This window comes from Ambystoma mexicanum, chromosome 6p (assembly GCF_040938575.1).
Source record: "Ambystoma mexicanum isolate Mex_15411 chromosome 6p, UKY_AmexF1_1, whole genome shotgun sequence".
Classification (NCBI taxonomy): Eukaryota; Metazoa; Chordata; class Amphibia; order Caudata; family Ambystomatidae; genus Ambystoma; species Ambystoma mexicanum.
Window position 1 is genome coordinate 1,448,675,272 of NC_090935.1, and position 14,763 is coordinate 1,448,690,034.

At 47.5% G+C, this 14,763-nt stretch overlaps 1 protein-coding gene across 3 annotated transcripts in view; it reads right to left on the minus strand.

The window, feature by feature from the left end:
• Nucleotides 1–14,763, minus strand: part of LOC138510505 (zinc finger protein 776-like) — a 427,294-nt gene that overhangs the window by 29,295 nt on the left and 383,236 nt on the right. The window contains exon 8 of one of the 3 annotated variants that reach the window (XM_069626205.1): nt 11,130–11,225. The exons of the other annotated variants lie outside the window; for them this stretch is intronic. Within the exon in view, the coding sequence (XP_069482306.1) occupies nt 11,130–11,225 (96 nt within the window). The remainder of the gene's footprint in view (nt 1–11,129; nt 11,226–14,763) is intronic. 3 annotated transcript variants of the gene reach the window in all.

A 14,763-nucleotide genomic window follows, 5' to 3' on the forward strand; every position in this document is an offset into this window, starting at 1 on the left:
CTAATGGTTACAATTAGGGAATATGTCTTTCGACCCGGGGCTTTTTACTTAGCGGGATAGGATCGGAGGAGCCTGAGGGTGTGGCCCCTTGAGGGTTATATGAAAGAAAGTGTTCTGGGTTCTTATCATAAAAATCAGCCAAGGAAGACATCCTAGACATAACCCTGTCTATGTCTTCACTGGACCATTCCCTGGAACAGGGTATTACTTTAGTAGGTGATGATTTATGGGACTTTTCAAGGGTAGACTTGTGTTTACTTGTCTGCCTAGGGTGAGAGGATGGCTTTACAGGGGTGGAAGGCTGTGCTTTCCGCTGTTTCCCCCCCTCCCCGTGCGTGGAAAAATGTTTTCCCTGTCCCTTGGAGGCCCCAGAGACTTTCGACGCCTGGCGCCGAGGGTCTGGAGAGGTATCTGTGTGCTTCGGGCGTGGGGCCTCACTGGTGTTAACCGTGGTCTCGGTATCTTGGAGCGCGGCCTGGGGGTGGAAGTCGTCTTCGTCTCCCGACGATCGAACTTCCGTTAATGTGTGTAGCGAGGCACTCTTGGCAAGAGTGGATGATTGCCTTGCGTCGTGAGGTGATCTCGATCGAGAGCGCCCAGAGGACACCGAGTCGGACCGTTCTTTTTGTGCCTCTTTCCGGGAAGTCGACGTCGTCGAGGTCCGGTTGGTCTTAGTGTGTTTAGTGTGTGTTAGGTGTGTAGCGCTTGCGTCGCCGGGGGTCTTCCCCATAGCCGCCCTGCCGGACGACCTTCCGAGGTCGGGGACCTGCGCTCGCCGGCTGTCTTTCGACGCCATAATGCCCTCGCCGTCCGAAAGTACGGCGTCGCTGCCATCGCTGAAGGCGCCCTCCGCTGCCATGGCCTCCTGCCTGGCGTGGTGGGCCCAACGCTTTGTCGAACGGTCCTTAAGTGTCTTAGGTTTAAACCTACTACACGCTCTGCAGTTCGCTTCGGGGTGATCCCTCGGCAAGCAGAGATTGCACGTGGCGTGCCTGTCGACCCAAGGGTATTTGCGATTGCACTTGGGGCAGAACTGAAAAGGGGTACCCTCCATACGCACCTTAAGGCAGCGGGCTGCTAAGTGTAGGAATATATAAAATGTAACTATATATCAAGAGTGAAGAGTATGTACCACCCCCCACTCTCCCTACTTGTAAGGGCCGAGGCCAGCGGCCTACTAGGCCCGGGCCGAGGCCAGCGGCCTTCCGAGGCCCAGATCCGTCGTGCAGCAGTCGACGGTCGATGACTTCTCCAGCCGTCGCCGAGGTTGAGGGTCGACGTTGGGGTGGGGAAGGGAATGAATAAGAATTATAATTATAATAACAGCAAAAGTATGGCTAAGGCCAGGGAACTCCGCAAGATGCTTCCGACCAGTATGGCGGAAAAAAACAATCTGAGGATCCTACACGCGTGAGGGATCTTGGGTACAGTGGACGTCACACTAGGGATAGTATTACTGGCACGCCTGTGTCGACGCCCATTTTCGACTTTCGAAAAACAAACTGTAATACTCCGCAGCTTCCACTAGATGTCGGCCTATGCACAGCATGTGATCTAAGCAGATTCCACAAGCCTCAGAAATATATATATATATATATATTAATATATATATATATATATATATAGGATACATTACTCACCGTAATCGTATTTCTGATGCTTGTATCTGCTTAGATTCACATGCTGTGCATAGGCCGACATCTAGTGGAAGCTGCGGAGTATTACAGTTTTTTTTTTTCGAAACTCGAAAATGGGCGTCGACACAGGCGTGCCAGTAATACTATCCCTAGTGTGACGTCCACTGTACCCAAGATCCCTCACGCGTCTGGGATCCTCAGATTGTATTTTTTCTGACATGAGGAAGCATGAGGAGTAGCGTGAGTACAGATAATCCAAGCAGATAGACAGAAAGGTAAGACTACAAGCAATCATGCGCCTTCTCTCGGAGGGGAGGAAGGGTGGGTCGCATGTGAATCTAAGCAGATACAAGCATCAGAAATACGATTACGGTGAGTAATGTATCCCTTCTGAGGCTTGTGGAATCTGCTTAGATCACATGCTGTGCATAGATTAGCGAGCAGTACCCGAAGAAGGAGGTGGGATGTGAGAAGGGTCATGAGCAAACAGGTGTCTTAGAACCGCTTGTCCCACTTGTGTATCTGTCTTGGAATGAGTGTCAATGCAGTAATGCTGAGTAAAAGTGTGAATAGAGCTCCAAGTAGCTGCTTTGCAAATGGTGTCGAGGGGAACATTTGCAATGAAAGCCAGAGTGGCACCAATGCCTCTAGTAGAATGGGCCCTTGGCGTAAAAGGCAGAGTTTTTTCAGAAAGAGAGTAACACAGCTGTATACAGTTGATAATCCACTTCGAGATCGCGCCTTTAGAGACGCGATCCCCCTCTCTGCCTGTAGCTACGGAGACAAACAGTTGATCTGTTTTTCTTAGCGGTCTGGTCTTATTTACATAGTAGAGGACCGCCCTACGCACATCAAGGGTGTGTAGTTTCACCTCAGCCGAGCTTTGCGGGTTCTGGAAGAAAGCCGGAAGCTCGATGGACTGGTTTACATGGAATTTAGATATGACTTTAGGTGAGAACCTAGGGTGTGTGCGTAAAACCAGTTTGTCTTTGTGGATAATAAAGGAAGGATCTTGCACTGACAGAGCCTGAATTTCACTGACCCTTCTTATGGAGGTAATGGCTACTAAGAAGGCCGTTTTATAAGTCAGGTGTTTGAGACTACTTTTATGCATGGGTTCGAAAGGGGGGCCCATGAGCTTAGCTAGCACCACATTGAGGTCCCATCCTGGCGGTGGGTTCGAAATAGGAGGGTGAAGTCTCTTTACTCCTTCCATGAAGGCTTTAACTACTGGTACTTTCCACCACGATACTTTGTTATGGGATGTGGTGTAAGCCGAGAGGGCTGCCAGGTGTACTTTCAGAGAGTTAAAAACCAAACCTGCGTCCAGCAGGTGGAGCATGTATGTTACCACGTTGGAAGGAGTGCAATTAACTGGGTTGATTTGTTTATTCTGGCACCAAATAACGAATCTCTTCCACTTGTCAAAGTAACAGTGCCTTGTGTTTGGTTTCCTGGATTCTTTTAGGATGTCCATACACCTCTGTGGTAAATTGAGATGCCCAAACTCTATGACCTCAGGAGCCATGCTGCCAGGTTCATTGAGTTGGGTTCCTGGTGCACTGTTAGACCTTGTTGCTGGGACAGTAGGTTGTACCAGGCTGGGAGTTTGATGGGATCGCACAGCGCCATCCTGCGTAGGTGTGGAAACCATGGTTGTCTCGCCCACATGGGAGCAACTAGGATGAGCGTCATCGATTCCTTGTTCATCTTGTACACCACCTTTCTGATGAGAGGGGTTGGTGGAAAAGCGTACGCAAACATCCCTGACCAGTTCATCCACAGGGCGTTCCCTTGGGAGTCTGGCTGGGGGAACCTGGATGCAAATCCTGGGCATTGTTTGTTTTCGCTTGTGGCGAATAGGTCTATAGTGGGGAAACCCCACTGAGAGAAGAGATCTTCTACGATCTCTCTGTGAAGGACCCATTCGTGTTCTTCTGGAAGGGAGTCTCTGCTTAGGGCATCCGCTAGGGAATTGAGCTCCCCTGGAACATGTTGTGCTGATAGGAAGATGTTCCGTCTGAGTGCCCATATCCAGATTTTCTGGGCAAGCTTGGACAGATTTGGCGAACGAGTCCCTCCTTGTTTGTTCAGATAGAACATGGCTGTCGTGCTGTCCGTCCGGATCTGCACCGACAAGTTTAGTAGATGGGGCTCGAACGCCCGAAGCGCTCGGAATACTGCCAGAAGCTCTAGCAGGTTGATGTGGTTCTTGGCTACTGAGTGAGACCAGAGACCCTGAGCTGTGTGGTGGAGATGGTGAGCTCCCCACCCAGTCAGGCAAGCATCTGTAGTTACTACTGCTTGTACTTCGGGATCGTAAAAGGGTTTTCCCCTTGCGAGATTCTCTTTTGTCCACCAGTGTAAGCTCTGTACGTGTGTTGGCGAAACGACCACTAGATCGTCCCACTGACCACTTGCCTGAGACCACTGTTTCGCCAACCATTCCTGCATGGGACGCATGCGCAGACGCGCGTGGGGGACCAGGTAAATGCATGACGCCATCATGCCCAGTAACCGCATTGCTTTGCGTACCGTTATTTGTTGACCTGACTGATAATGTGGAATTTGCAGTAGTATATTCCGAATTCTCTCTTCCGAGGGGAAGGTCAACCCTTTCTGAGTATCTAGGATTGCTCCTAGGAACTGTTTTGAGGTGCTTGGCACCAGACTTGACTTCTTCTCGTTGATAGAGAAGCCTAACTCGTGGAGGAGGTCGATAGTCCTCTGAATGTTTGACCTGAAAATTCTTGGGGTTTCCCCCGTTATGAGCCAGTCGTCCAGATAAGGGTACACTGGGATTGCCTCCCTGCGTAGGTGTGCAGCCGCCACCGCCAGTACCTTGGTGAATACCCTTGGTGCTGAAGCTATCCCGAAGGGCAGTACCTTGAATTGGTAGTGGCGACTGTCCACTTTGAAGCGCAAGTATTTTTTGTGCGCCGGGAGCATGGAAATATGAAAATAAGCATCTTTCATATCCAAGGTTGCCATGTAGTCCCCCTTTTTTAGGAGGGGGATTACCTCTTGTAGCGTGGTCATACGGAATTTTTGGGGCTTGACATGCTTGTTGGCAGGCCGTAAGTCCAATACTGGGCGCATTGTCAAATCTTTCTTTGGCACAAGGAAGTAAGTTGAATAGATACCCTTGTTTACCTGGTGTCCTGGGACGAGTTCTATCGCGTCCTTTTCTAGCAGAATGGCGATCTCCTCGAGAAGGATCTTCTGATGTTCTAAGGAGTGTATTCTTTGTCGTGGAGGGTGGTTCCGGGGACGCTGCAGTAATTCTATACAATATCCTGTGGACACTGTTGACAGCACCCATCTGTCTGAGGTGATCCCTTCCCAAGCCTGGGTGAAGTTGGAAATGCGTCCCCCTACTGGGGTTGCGTGAGAAGGGACCCTGAACTGAGCGTTACTGCTTTGGCGGAGGCGTGCCACCTCCCTTGTTGGGGCTGCCTCTGGCTCTTCCACGACCTCTCTTGTTACCTTTGCTGTAACTTTGGGTAGACTGCTGGTTGTTGTTCCATTGTGTACCCTGTCCTTGGGCATAGTTGCCTCTTTGTGAATTTTGGCCGCGTGGGCGACGAAAATTACTGTTCCCCCTCTGGTTCGGGGGTTTGTTGGTAAGCTGGCCAAGGGATTTGAGAGTCTCGTACTCGTCCTTGGCATTTTTAAGTGCGTCTTCGACCGCTTTCCCAAACAATAGATCTGGTTCCACCGGCTTGTCTATTAATGAAGCCTGTGTTTCTGTTTTGAACCCCGACTGCCGTAACCACGCATGTCTCTTGATAACAGTTCCTTCTGCTATCAATCTTCCTGCGTTGTCTGCAGCGTCGAAAGTTGCTTTCAATATGCAACCAGACACGGCTCTCCCTTCTGCCGAGATCCGAGCCAACTGGCCCTTTAACGGTTCAGGAGCAGAGGCTATGAGCGCCGCGACCTCTTCCCATTGATGGCAGTTGTAACTTGCCAACAGGGTGGTGGAGTTTGCAATCCTTGCTTGGTAGGCGGACGTTGAGGCTACCTTCCTGCCAAACCCGTACAGTCTTTTGCTCTCCTTGTCGGGAGGAGCTTCTGACGACGATAAGGGTGTCCCAGCCCTCTTCCGAGTGTTGGTAACCACTAGGGAGTCTGGTTTAAGATGACCTCTTATATAAAGAGGGTCAGACTGGGCTGCCCGAAAAAGTTTTTCGACTCTGGGGTTGACGGCTCTGGTGAGGTTAGGATTCACCAGGGATGGATCTATTCTACGTTGGATGGATTTAAGGATAGGGATGGTCTGAGCTACCGGCCTCCTCTCTCCCACCAACTCTTCTGCGAAGTCCCTTTCCTCCTGTACACCGTGGGTGTCGATGTGAAAATGTTCTGCTGCGCGAGCAAGAACTTCATTAAGGAGGGGTTGGTTATCAACTGGCGAGTCGGTAACTGGGGCTTCGCTCTCTACCGGGGAATCTACTCTGTAAATTTCCTCATCTTCTACCTTCTCCAGGTCCTCATCCTCCGCATAGTATTCAGACCCGGTTCGTTCCTCCATAATTGAAAACTCCTGGTCCCCTTCAGGGAAAGGTTGTCCTTGGTATCTGGGGTGTGGAGTAGAGTATGGAGTAGAGTAAGGCTGCACCTCGAAGGGGTCAGGTCTTTCGACCCGGGCCTTTTTACTTAGGGGGATAGGATCAGAGGAGCCTGAGGGTGTGGCCCCTTGAGGGTCATACGAAAGGAAATGTTCTGGGTTTTTGTCATAAAAATCCGCTAAGGAAGACATTCTTGACATGACCCTGTCTATGTCCTCAATGGACCATTCTTTGGAACAGGGTATGACTTTAGTAGGCAACTTAGAGGACTTATCAAGGGTACCCTTGCTGGATGTTGATGTCCCAGTAGATTTATGTTTATCTGTCTGCTTGGGGTGGAAGGATGGTCTTACAGGAGTGGAAGGCTGAGCTTTCCGCTGTTTCCCTCCCTCCCCGTGCGTGGAAAAATGTTTTCCCTGCCCCTTGGAGGCCCCAGAGACTTTCGACGCCTGGCGCCGAGGGTCGGGAGAGGTATCTTGTTTCAAGCGTGGGGCCTCGCTGGTGTTAACTGCGCTCTCGGTCTCTTGGAGCGCGGCCTGGGGGTGGAAGTCGTCTTCGTCTTCCGACGATCGAACTTCCGTTAATCTAGGGAGCGAGGCACTCTTGGCAAGAGTGGATGATTGCCTTGCGTCATGAGGCGATCTCGATCGAGAGCGCCCAGAGGACACCGAGTCGGACCGTTCTATCCGTGCCTCTTTCCGAGAAGTCGACGTCGTCGAGGTTCGGTTGGACTTAGTGTGCTTAGTGTGTGTAGGTGTAGCGCTTGCGTCGCCGGGGGTCTTCCCCATAGCCGCCCTGCCGGACAACCTTCCGAGGTCGGGGACCTGCGCTCGGCAGTCTTTCGACGCCGTAATGCCCTCGCCGTCCGAAAGTATGGCGTTGCTGCCATCGCTGAAGGCGCCCTCCGCTGCCATGGCTGCCTGCCTGGCGTGGTGGGCCCAACGCTTTGTCGAACGGTCCTTAAGTGTTTTAGGTTTAAACCTACTACACGCTCTGCAGTTCGCTTCGGGGTGGTCCCTCGGCAAGCAGAGATTGCACGTGGCGTGCCTGTCGACCCAAGGGTATTTGCGATTGCACTTGGGGCAGAATTGGAAAGGGGTACCCTCCATACGCACCTTGAGGCAGCGGGCTGGTAAGTGTAGGAAATATATAAGGTGTACCTATATACCAAGAGTGAAGAGTATGTACCACCCCCCACTCTCCCTACTTGCAGGGCCGAGGCCAGCGGCCTACTAGGCCCGGGCCGAGGCCAGCGGCCTTCCGAGGCCCAGATCCGTCGTGCAGCAGCCGACGGTCGATGTCTTCTCCAGCCGTCGTCGAGTTCGATGGTCGACGTTGGGGTGGGGAAGGATGTCAATAAATAATTTTAAATTGCAATAATAGCAAAAGTATGGCTAAGGCCAGGGGACTCCGCAAGATGCTTCCGACCAGTATGGCGGAAAAAAACAATCTGAGGATCCCAGACGCGTGAGGGATCTTGGGTACAGTGGACGTCACACTAGGGATAGTATTACTGGCACGCCTGTGTCGACGGCCATTTTCGAGTTTCGAAAAAAAAAAACTGTAATACTCCGCAGTTTCCACTAGATGTCGGCCTATGCACAGCATGTGATCTAAGCAGATTCCACAAGCCTCAGAAATATATATATTTATTCATTGCGCAATCACTTATTGCTTCTCCCTTGTCTGGGGTTCTGTGGTAATTGTTCAAGGAAGGTGTTAGCTTCATCTGGGGTATGGAAGAACAGCGTGCGTTTCCCGTGCTCTACTCGTAGTTTGGCCGGGAACATAATGGCATAGCATACACCTCTCTCCTGCATCCTTTTCTTCACTTCTATATAGGTTTTTTGCAATGATTGTATCTTGACAGAAAAATCCAGAAAAAGTTTAATGGTGTCTCCCTTATATGTCAAGGTTTCTTTTTTTCTTGCTTTCGGGAGAGCTAGATCTTTGTCCCGATAGTTCAGCATGTATGAATGGGCGTGGAGGGTTTCCGGGTATTGGCCTTTTGACACTTGGTATCAAGTGCACTCTTTCCAAAATGAATACAGCTGAGAAATCTTCCGCTCCCAACGCTTCTCTCAGGATCTCTTCGACTAAGGGTTCCATGTTCCCTTGCTCCACTGCTTCAGGCACTCCTATTATTCGCAGGTTATTTCTCCTGCCTCTTGATTCTAGGTCATCCTGTTTTTCAGCTAGTTTTTATTGCCCGATTCACTTGTACCATGTCTCTAAATGTCGATGTCAATTAATCTTCAACTACCGAAATTCTCCCATCTGCTTCAGAACAATGGACCAAGACACTATTCCACATAGGGTCCTGTTTCACCTGATATCACAACCATCCACCAATCACACCCACTGAAAGAGCATTGAGTTCAGGCAGTATTAAATCTCTGAAATGTCCTTGTGCCTGCTAGTTAACCGCTTCTCACACAAGGAGGTAGTCTCTCTTTCTGTGAATCTGTCCGTTGTGGCGCCATTTGTGTCCGTGCTGCAATCTGTTGACTATTTGTTTCATGGCACCTTCCGCCTTTTCCTTCCGGTGAGGTGACCCTGTAGTCCTCTGCACAATATTCAAAAGGTGAGTGCAAATGGAAACTCCCATCAATAACGTATGTCTTTCTCCTGTAAACATTGGGTCAGCGGACAACACTCACGCCTTTTATTCAGGGTCATGGCTGACAAATCCTGAAAGATTTGTATTTGGGATCCCTCGAACAGGATCTGATTTTCTCTCTGGCTTTCTGTATTATGGCTGCTTTTTGCTTAAAATAATGACATTTCGCCTCTGACCTCGAACCCTCCAGAGGGCCTCCTGCTCGATCAATTCTATTCAGATGAGATTTCAGGGGTGGGCAGTCCCTCAAAAAGACCATTTATTAATGACTTTACCCAGTGTTCCAGAGAGAGGGCAGGCTCGCCTTGCAGCTCTTTTAGGCCCATGCTTTTAATGGTAGAACGCCTCTACCTGTTTTTCAAGTGGTCGACGTTTAGCGCCAGATACCTCTCTTTTTGTTCCAGATCTTGCTTCCGTCCTTCCATTTTCATCAAATCTATTGACAGCTGATTATTCTCCAGGGATTCCAATTTCTCCTCAACTTTACTACGCTGCCCTTCAGGTACGAAATTGCAACTGACAGTCGGCTCTTTATAGACCTGATTTTGACCAATAGCAATCTAACATCTGCTTTTGTAGAGCCTTCGTGGTCGGCCCCCGTGGTGGCGGGAGCCTCTACCATTTTGTCACCATGAGTCCATCAAGGTCCCTTCGAACATTGCTCAACACCTTTGCAGTATTGGGGTTCCACATGTGGTATCTGCTGGTTCCTGAGATATACCCCAATAGGTGAGAACAAATATGGCCGATCAAAGCACTCAGTTCAGGTTATCCCAATCCTCCAAACAAATTCCAGTACTCACATTCATGCAGACCAGTTTGCCCCCAACATGTCCTCTGTGGTTCAAGGCTGGAACACTCCTCAGAAGGACCAAATCCAGGCCCGCACAGAGTCCAATTGAGCAAATAGCTGTTATGGCGTGGATTTCATCCACTTCCTCGTGCGTGGACCCAAAGCCGGTTTATCCTAATGCCCAGGGCCCTCTGGGTCAAAATCGATCACTTCTATGCACCTGGGAGTCGTAATGGCCAACAGGGAATTGCTGTGCCCCTCAAGTGGTGGGAGCAGGGAGGAAACCCACTGACTCCCACCACTCAGGCTACATGGTTTCAACTGCCTTTAGGTGGAACACTCGCACTAGACGACATTCCAACTCATCCAACATTCTACACATGACATCACCCAGTCACTAACATCATTCAAACTCTGCACTGAAGTCCAGTCATAACACCTCACATTAACAAGTGCGATTTCTCAGCCTTCCCAGTGCATTCTAGTCAAGTGATCTGACCCATCTCATCAACGTGTGGTTCTGTGGAGCCTCCATGTACCCTCTGCTCCACTGTCAGGTCTGTTCTGCTACACTTCCCTTCCCTTCCCTTATAGTACATACGAGTATCAGGTCTCTCGGCTCCCATCTGCCCAAAAAGCTTCACGTGACAGATCGACTGGTCGGCCGAGCAGTCTAAAGCACCGAGAGCTTCTAGTATTCGCTGCCTACTATATTGCAGGGAGAGCCCTCCGGTGCGAAAACTCCTTCACTGTTGCGCTTCCACGCTGGGAAATGTGTACGTTACTTTCCGTGAGGACAAGTCCAGTCTTTCGGATCTGGATTCACCACTGACCAACCACAAAATGGATCCAAAATTGGGCAGTTGATTCAGGACCCCTTCCGATTGCTACTATAGATAACTGTAGATAAATGGAACTTGATTTTGTATAAAGGGATCTTCACCAAAATAGAGAAAAAATAAAATGTTCCTAGATGGTGTTAGAAGGCCCCACACGTTTTCTGCAAGAATGAGGGCTTCTTTTCAAGTTTATTAGGAGGGATATGCAAGTATTTCCACAATCAGCCTCTGACATCTTGTTTTCGCCTTCCAATGAAGGATTGCACCAAGTGTTTATAATCAGGAGAACGCCATGTTTCTTTCAGCTAACAGAGGCCATATCAAACAGGACTAGCACTAGATAAACGCACTTCCCACCACACGATGCCTGAGGGAGAGAGGGGTCACAGAGATAACAGGCAACGTCTTGTTTTATATCATCGATTCAGATTTCAACTCCTCTTGGAAATATCTTTCCTACTGAAGCAAGTGATGTCATGGAAATACAAATGTTTTGGTAAAATGACTTGATACTAGAAGAATTGGAGATCATTGTGCTAATAGAAAAACACTGTATTAGGTTTCAGATTGGATAGGAGTAAAGCAAGTGTTTCCTGCTAGTGGATCTATCACATATGTCTCTTCCTTTAGTTCATGTAATTTACCCTTTAACCACTGGTTGATACTCGCCTACAGTTTTTCGTGAAGGTTCTGGTGCTTTATGGAAATGCGAATTCGCCTTTGGTTTATTAGTTAAAGAATATACAGAAGTGATCACTGGATCTGCTGTGGAAAGGTAAACAAGAAATAAACCAATCAGGTTAAATTACATATATATTCTTTCAGTAAAATAATTGTAAGCATTCTCAGACAAAACAAATTCGGCCAGACATCAAGACAAATATGTACATCATCAGCTTTACAAATTCTCTGCATCACACTTAAGAAGCAATAGTTGGGGTTGTTTCTTGTACAATTAATTTTTATAGCAGGACACACACAGCACATGTCAAATGCAATCCAAGGATCATTGAAGATATCTTTTGTGGCATGTTATCCTCTGAAACTTACTAGTGATAGTAGATGCTAAAATCTCAAACTCTGGGACATAAACTGGGCATGACGAAGAACGCAATGTACATTTCCGAACACAGATACCACAGCTTTCTACAGGTCTGAATAATTTACAATAAACGATTTCAAAATAACTAACTGAAGAGAATAAGGGCAAGAACCTTGGTGGGTCCAAGTAAGGGGAGAATCCCCCATGTTTGACTAATGGGTGGCAGCACATAAAGCGGGGTACAAGAATAGTTGTATGCCACACTCCACTTCATTTCTTTTACCACATTCATCATTTTAAAAAAATGACATGGTAATCTGTTTTGGAGAGCAATTACCTTCTTCTAAATACGGCTGCAATACAAATCCACAGATCATGGCAACCCCATCACCCACCAGGTTAAAACATGAAAAGAAAGCCTGAGAACGTTTTTGGCAGAAACAGGTTCATCAGGAGTTAGTTGGGTGGAGCGGTAAAAATAAGGAGGTAATGCTATTATTGCCACATTATCACTCTGCCAATTCAGAGTTTGGGCGGAAAGTGGGAGGTTTATCCTGCAGCGTTTTGCTGGAGGTAAAAAATCTTCCCTTTCTGCCCATTTGTGGCACCATTAACACGGCGCAAATTGCACCATTGTAAGTTCACCCAGCATGCCCCATAGAGTCCTATGGACTCTTAAAAAAAATGGGGACTTACAGCCTTACCACTACTCGGAATCTGGCGCTAATAGCGCCGGGCTGAGTGGCAGTAACGCTATTTGCGTTGACAGTATCCCGGCGGATTTACTGCTGGGATACCACAAAGCTTGTGATGGCGCCCTCTCTAGCACAGTGTGTTTTTTTCTTTTAAGTTCCTAGTTTTTTTCCCCCCAAGCATTTCCCCAGTTAGATGTAGCAGCACTGCATTTATAGCACCGCCACACCCTGAGACTGGAATGTCAGATTACAATAAATGGGCTAGTTCAGCTAGTGTTGAGATATTCTCTTCTACTATGACATCACATAATATCCATGAGATCACGTGTTGCCCCTTGAAAATGACACATTTATAGTGCACCACTGAACTCTGTTGGCATGAATTCAACATGAACTTGCCATTAGAGTACATTGTAGCAGATCCCTATAAAGGTAGGGGGCTTTCTACATGATACGGGGAGGGAAACGAAGGACACCAGGAGTTCAAGATGCTGTCCAATTGGGATCAATTGTCTTTTTGCATCTGAAGAAAAGATGATTGATCCAGAGACCTTTGCTTGCTGTCTGCGCCTGGTTTAGAAATATCATGTTGTATGAGGGACTTTGTTGCCAATTCCTCTTACATGGAGGGTTCCGGCTGGTCTTCGGAAATCCTAAATATTAGGAGGAAGAAAACCTTAAACATTGTTCATTCTGAGAAAGGCCTTGGCAGCTGCAGTAACATTCAGCATTTCCAACCCACTCGAAAACATTTTGGAGCCTTGCTTCGTAGCAACCCGGAAAATTTAGTTTTAGAGGCAACACATTACCTAGAGGTGAGTAAGCTATATCTCCTGACATTTACACAATTTATTTTCAGAATGATGCCGTTTTCTGCCAATTTTTTTAATTGAATTATTTGGCCCGTTTGCAACCCCCAATTGCTTTGGAAATATTCAGTGGTGGTTCCCACACTTGAACAATCTTTGACTTTTGCCCTCTGTCAATTCCGAAGGAATTTAATATTTCAGTAAAAAAAAAATCCCAGAAAATGAATGGAATTAAATGAACGATGTTCTATTTTTCTTTCTCTTCCTTTGTTTGGGGACTTTTACAGTTATACAATACATAGACATAACAGATTTGTAACCAGAAGACTAACTTTATGATGAATGTAGAATGTGGTGAATAATAGCATGACGAATGTACACAATACCACTTTAGGAAAAGACTCTGCTTTGATGAGGTCAATGATTGAATTGTGTCTGTAACAGTCCTTTGAAGTCTAGTGGAACTGGATTCATAATGTGAACCCCCCCTTAATTTGAAGAAAGGGACATGTACAGGTGATCCCGGAGAGACACTCCCTTTGATTTCCAGACATAAGGAGATCACCATTCAGTGTAACTCTTTACTAGTAGGGGGTTTGCTCTGACGTCTGAAATTTTGGGGTCTGCTAATTGGCTTCAGTAGACCTGAATTTATTCAATCATGTCTCATGCATACAGAATCACTTTGAATGTAGTAGTACTCATAGAATTTGAAAGAGTTCAGACAACCAAATAGAAAATAGAAAATACAGCTTTTATTTTATTTTGCTGTAAAATGCATTTCAAAGTCATGCATTTGTAATCTTTTCTAAAAAGAACGGGATTCCTTCCATTAAGGGTAGAAAGTTCTTAGTGTTCACAAATCCTTGGATGGACTGTATTGACAACTTTGTTGAAAATATACAAAATTATATGGCCCTGTCAGATTGATTCTGTGAAGTCTGGTGAGGTTTCATTAAGGGCGGCAAAGTCATAGGGGGGCGGGTCCCAAAATGTGTGGCTTTTCCCATAGATGCAATGGAAAAAATTATTTGCTCACGCCTACAGTCCAAACTGCTGGACGGATTTTCACCAAATTTGCAGCATGAGCAGTGGCTTGGTCCCGAAACTGTGCTTTTGTAAATTTGGTGTAAATTCACCCAGTCGTTTTTTTTAAAACGACCAAAAATTAAGTTAACAAAAATTAGTGATATCTGGGTTCAATCCATTGACTCACTTCCCTGTTCGGTCCACGGACGGGTCTCCGATTGGCGCAGAGGGCGGCGTGAGGTCTGCGGACATCGGATGCGCCCGCTGATTAGATGGTGAAAAGCGTGAGGTCGTCATATTTTTGGGGAACGCCCGCCATGTTGGATTCACAGGCACCCGCCGGTGTCCGCAAAAATCGCAGTAAAAATATTACAAAACACAACATTGTGGATTCCAAAATGGACACAGTGGAGCGAGGATGGGTTTCCCTGTCCTCTGAGCCTTCCCACATACACAGAAGTAAGGAAAGAAGTTAATGTCCTAGGTACCAGAGTGGATGTTCCGGAACCGGGGCCAACAGAAATGGCAGAGGAAGTTGGACAAAATAGCGAGCTCCTTGAACAGATAGCTAAAGCCACACATGACCTGGAGCTGCAAGTTGAAGACTTGGAAAATCAATCCCGTGTGAATATCAGGGTTAAAGGCCTTAACGAAGCAATAATGGATGCGGACCTAAGAGCACGATCCAACAATGTTTTGGGAGTCTATTAACAGACATGCAGGGCCCA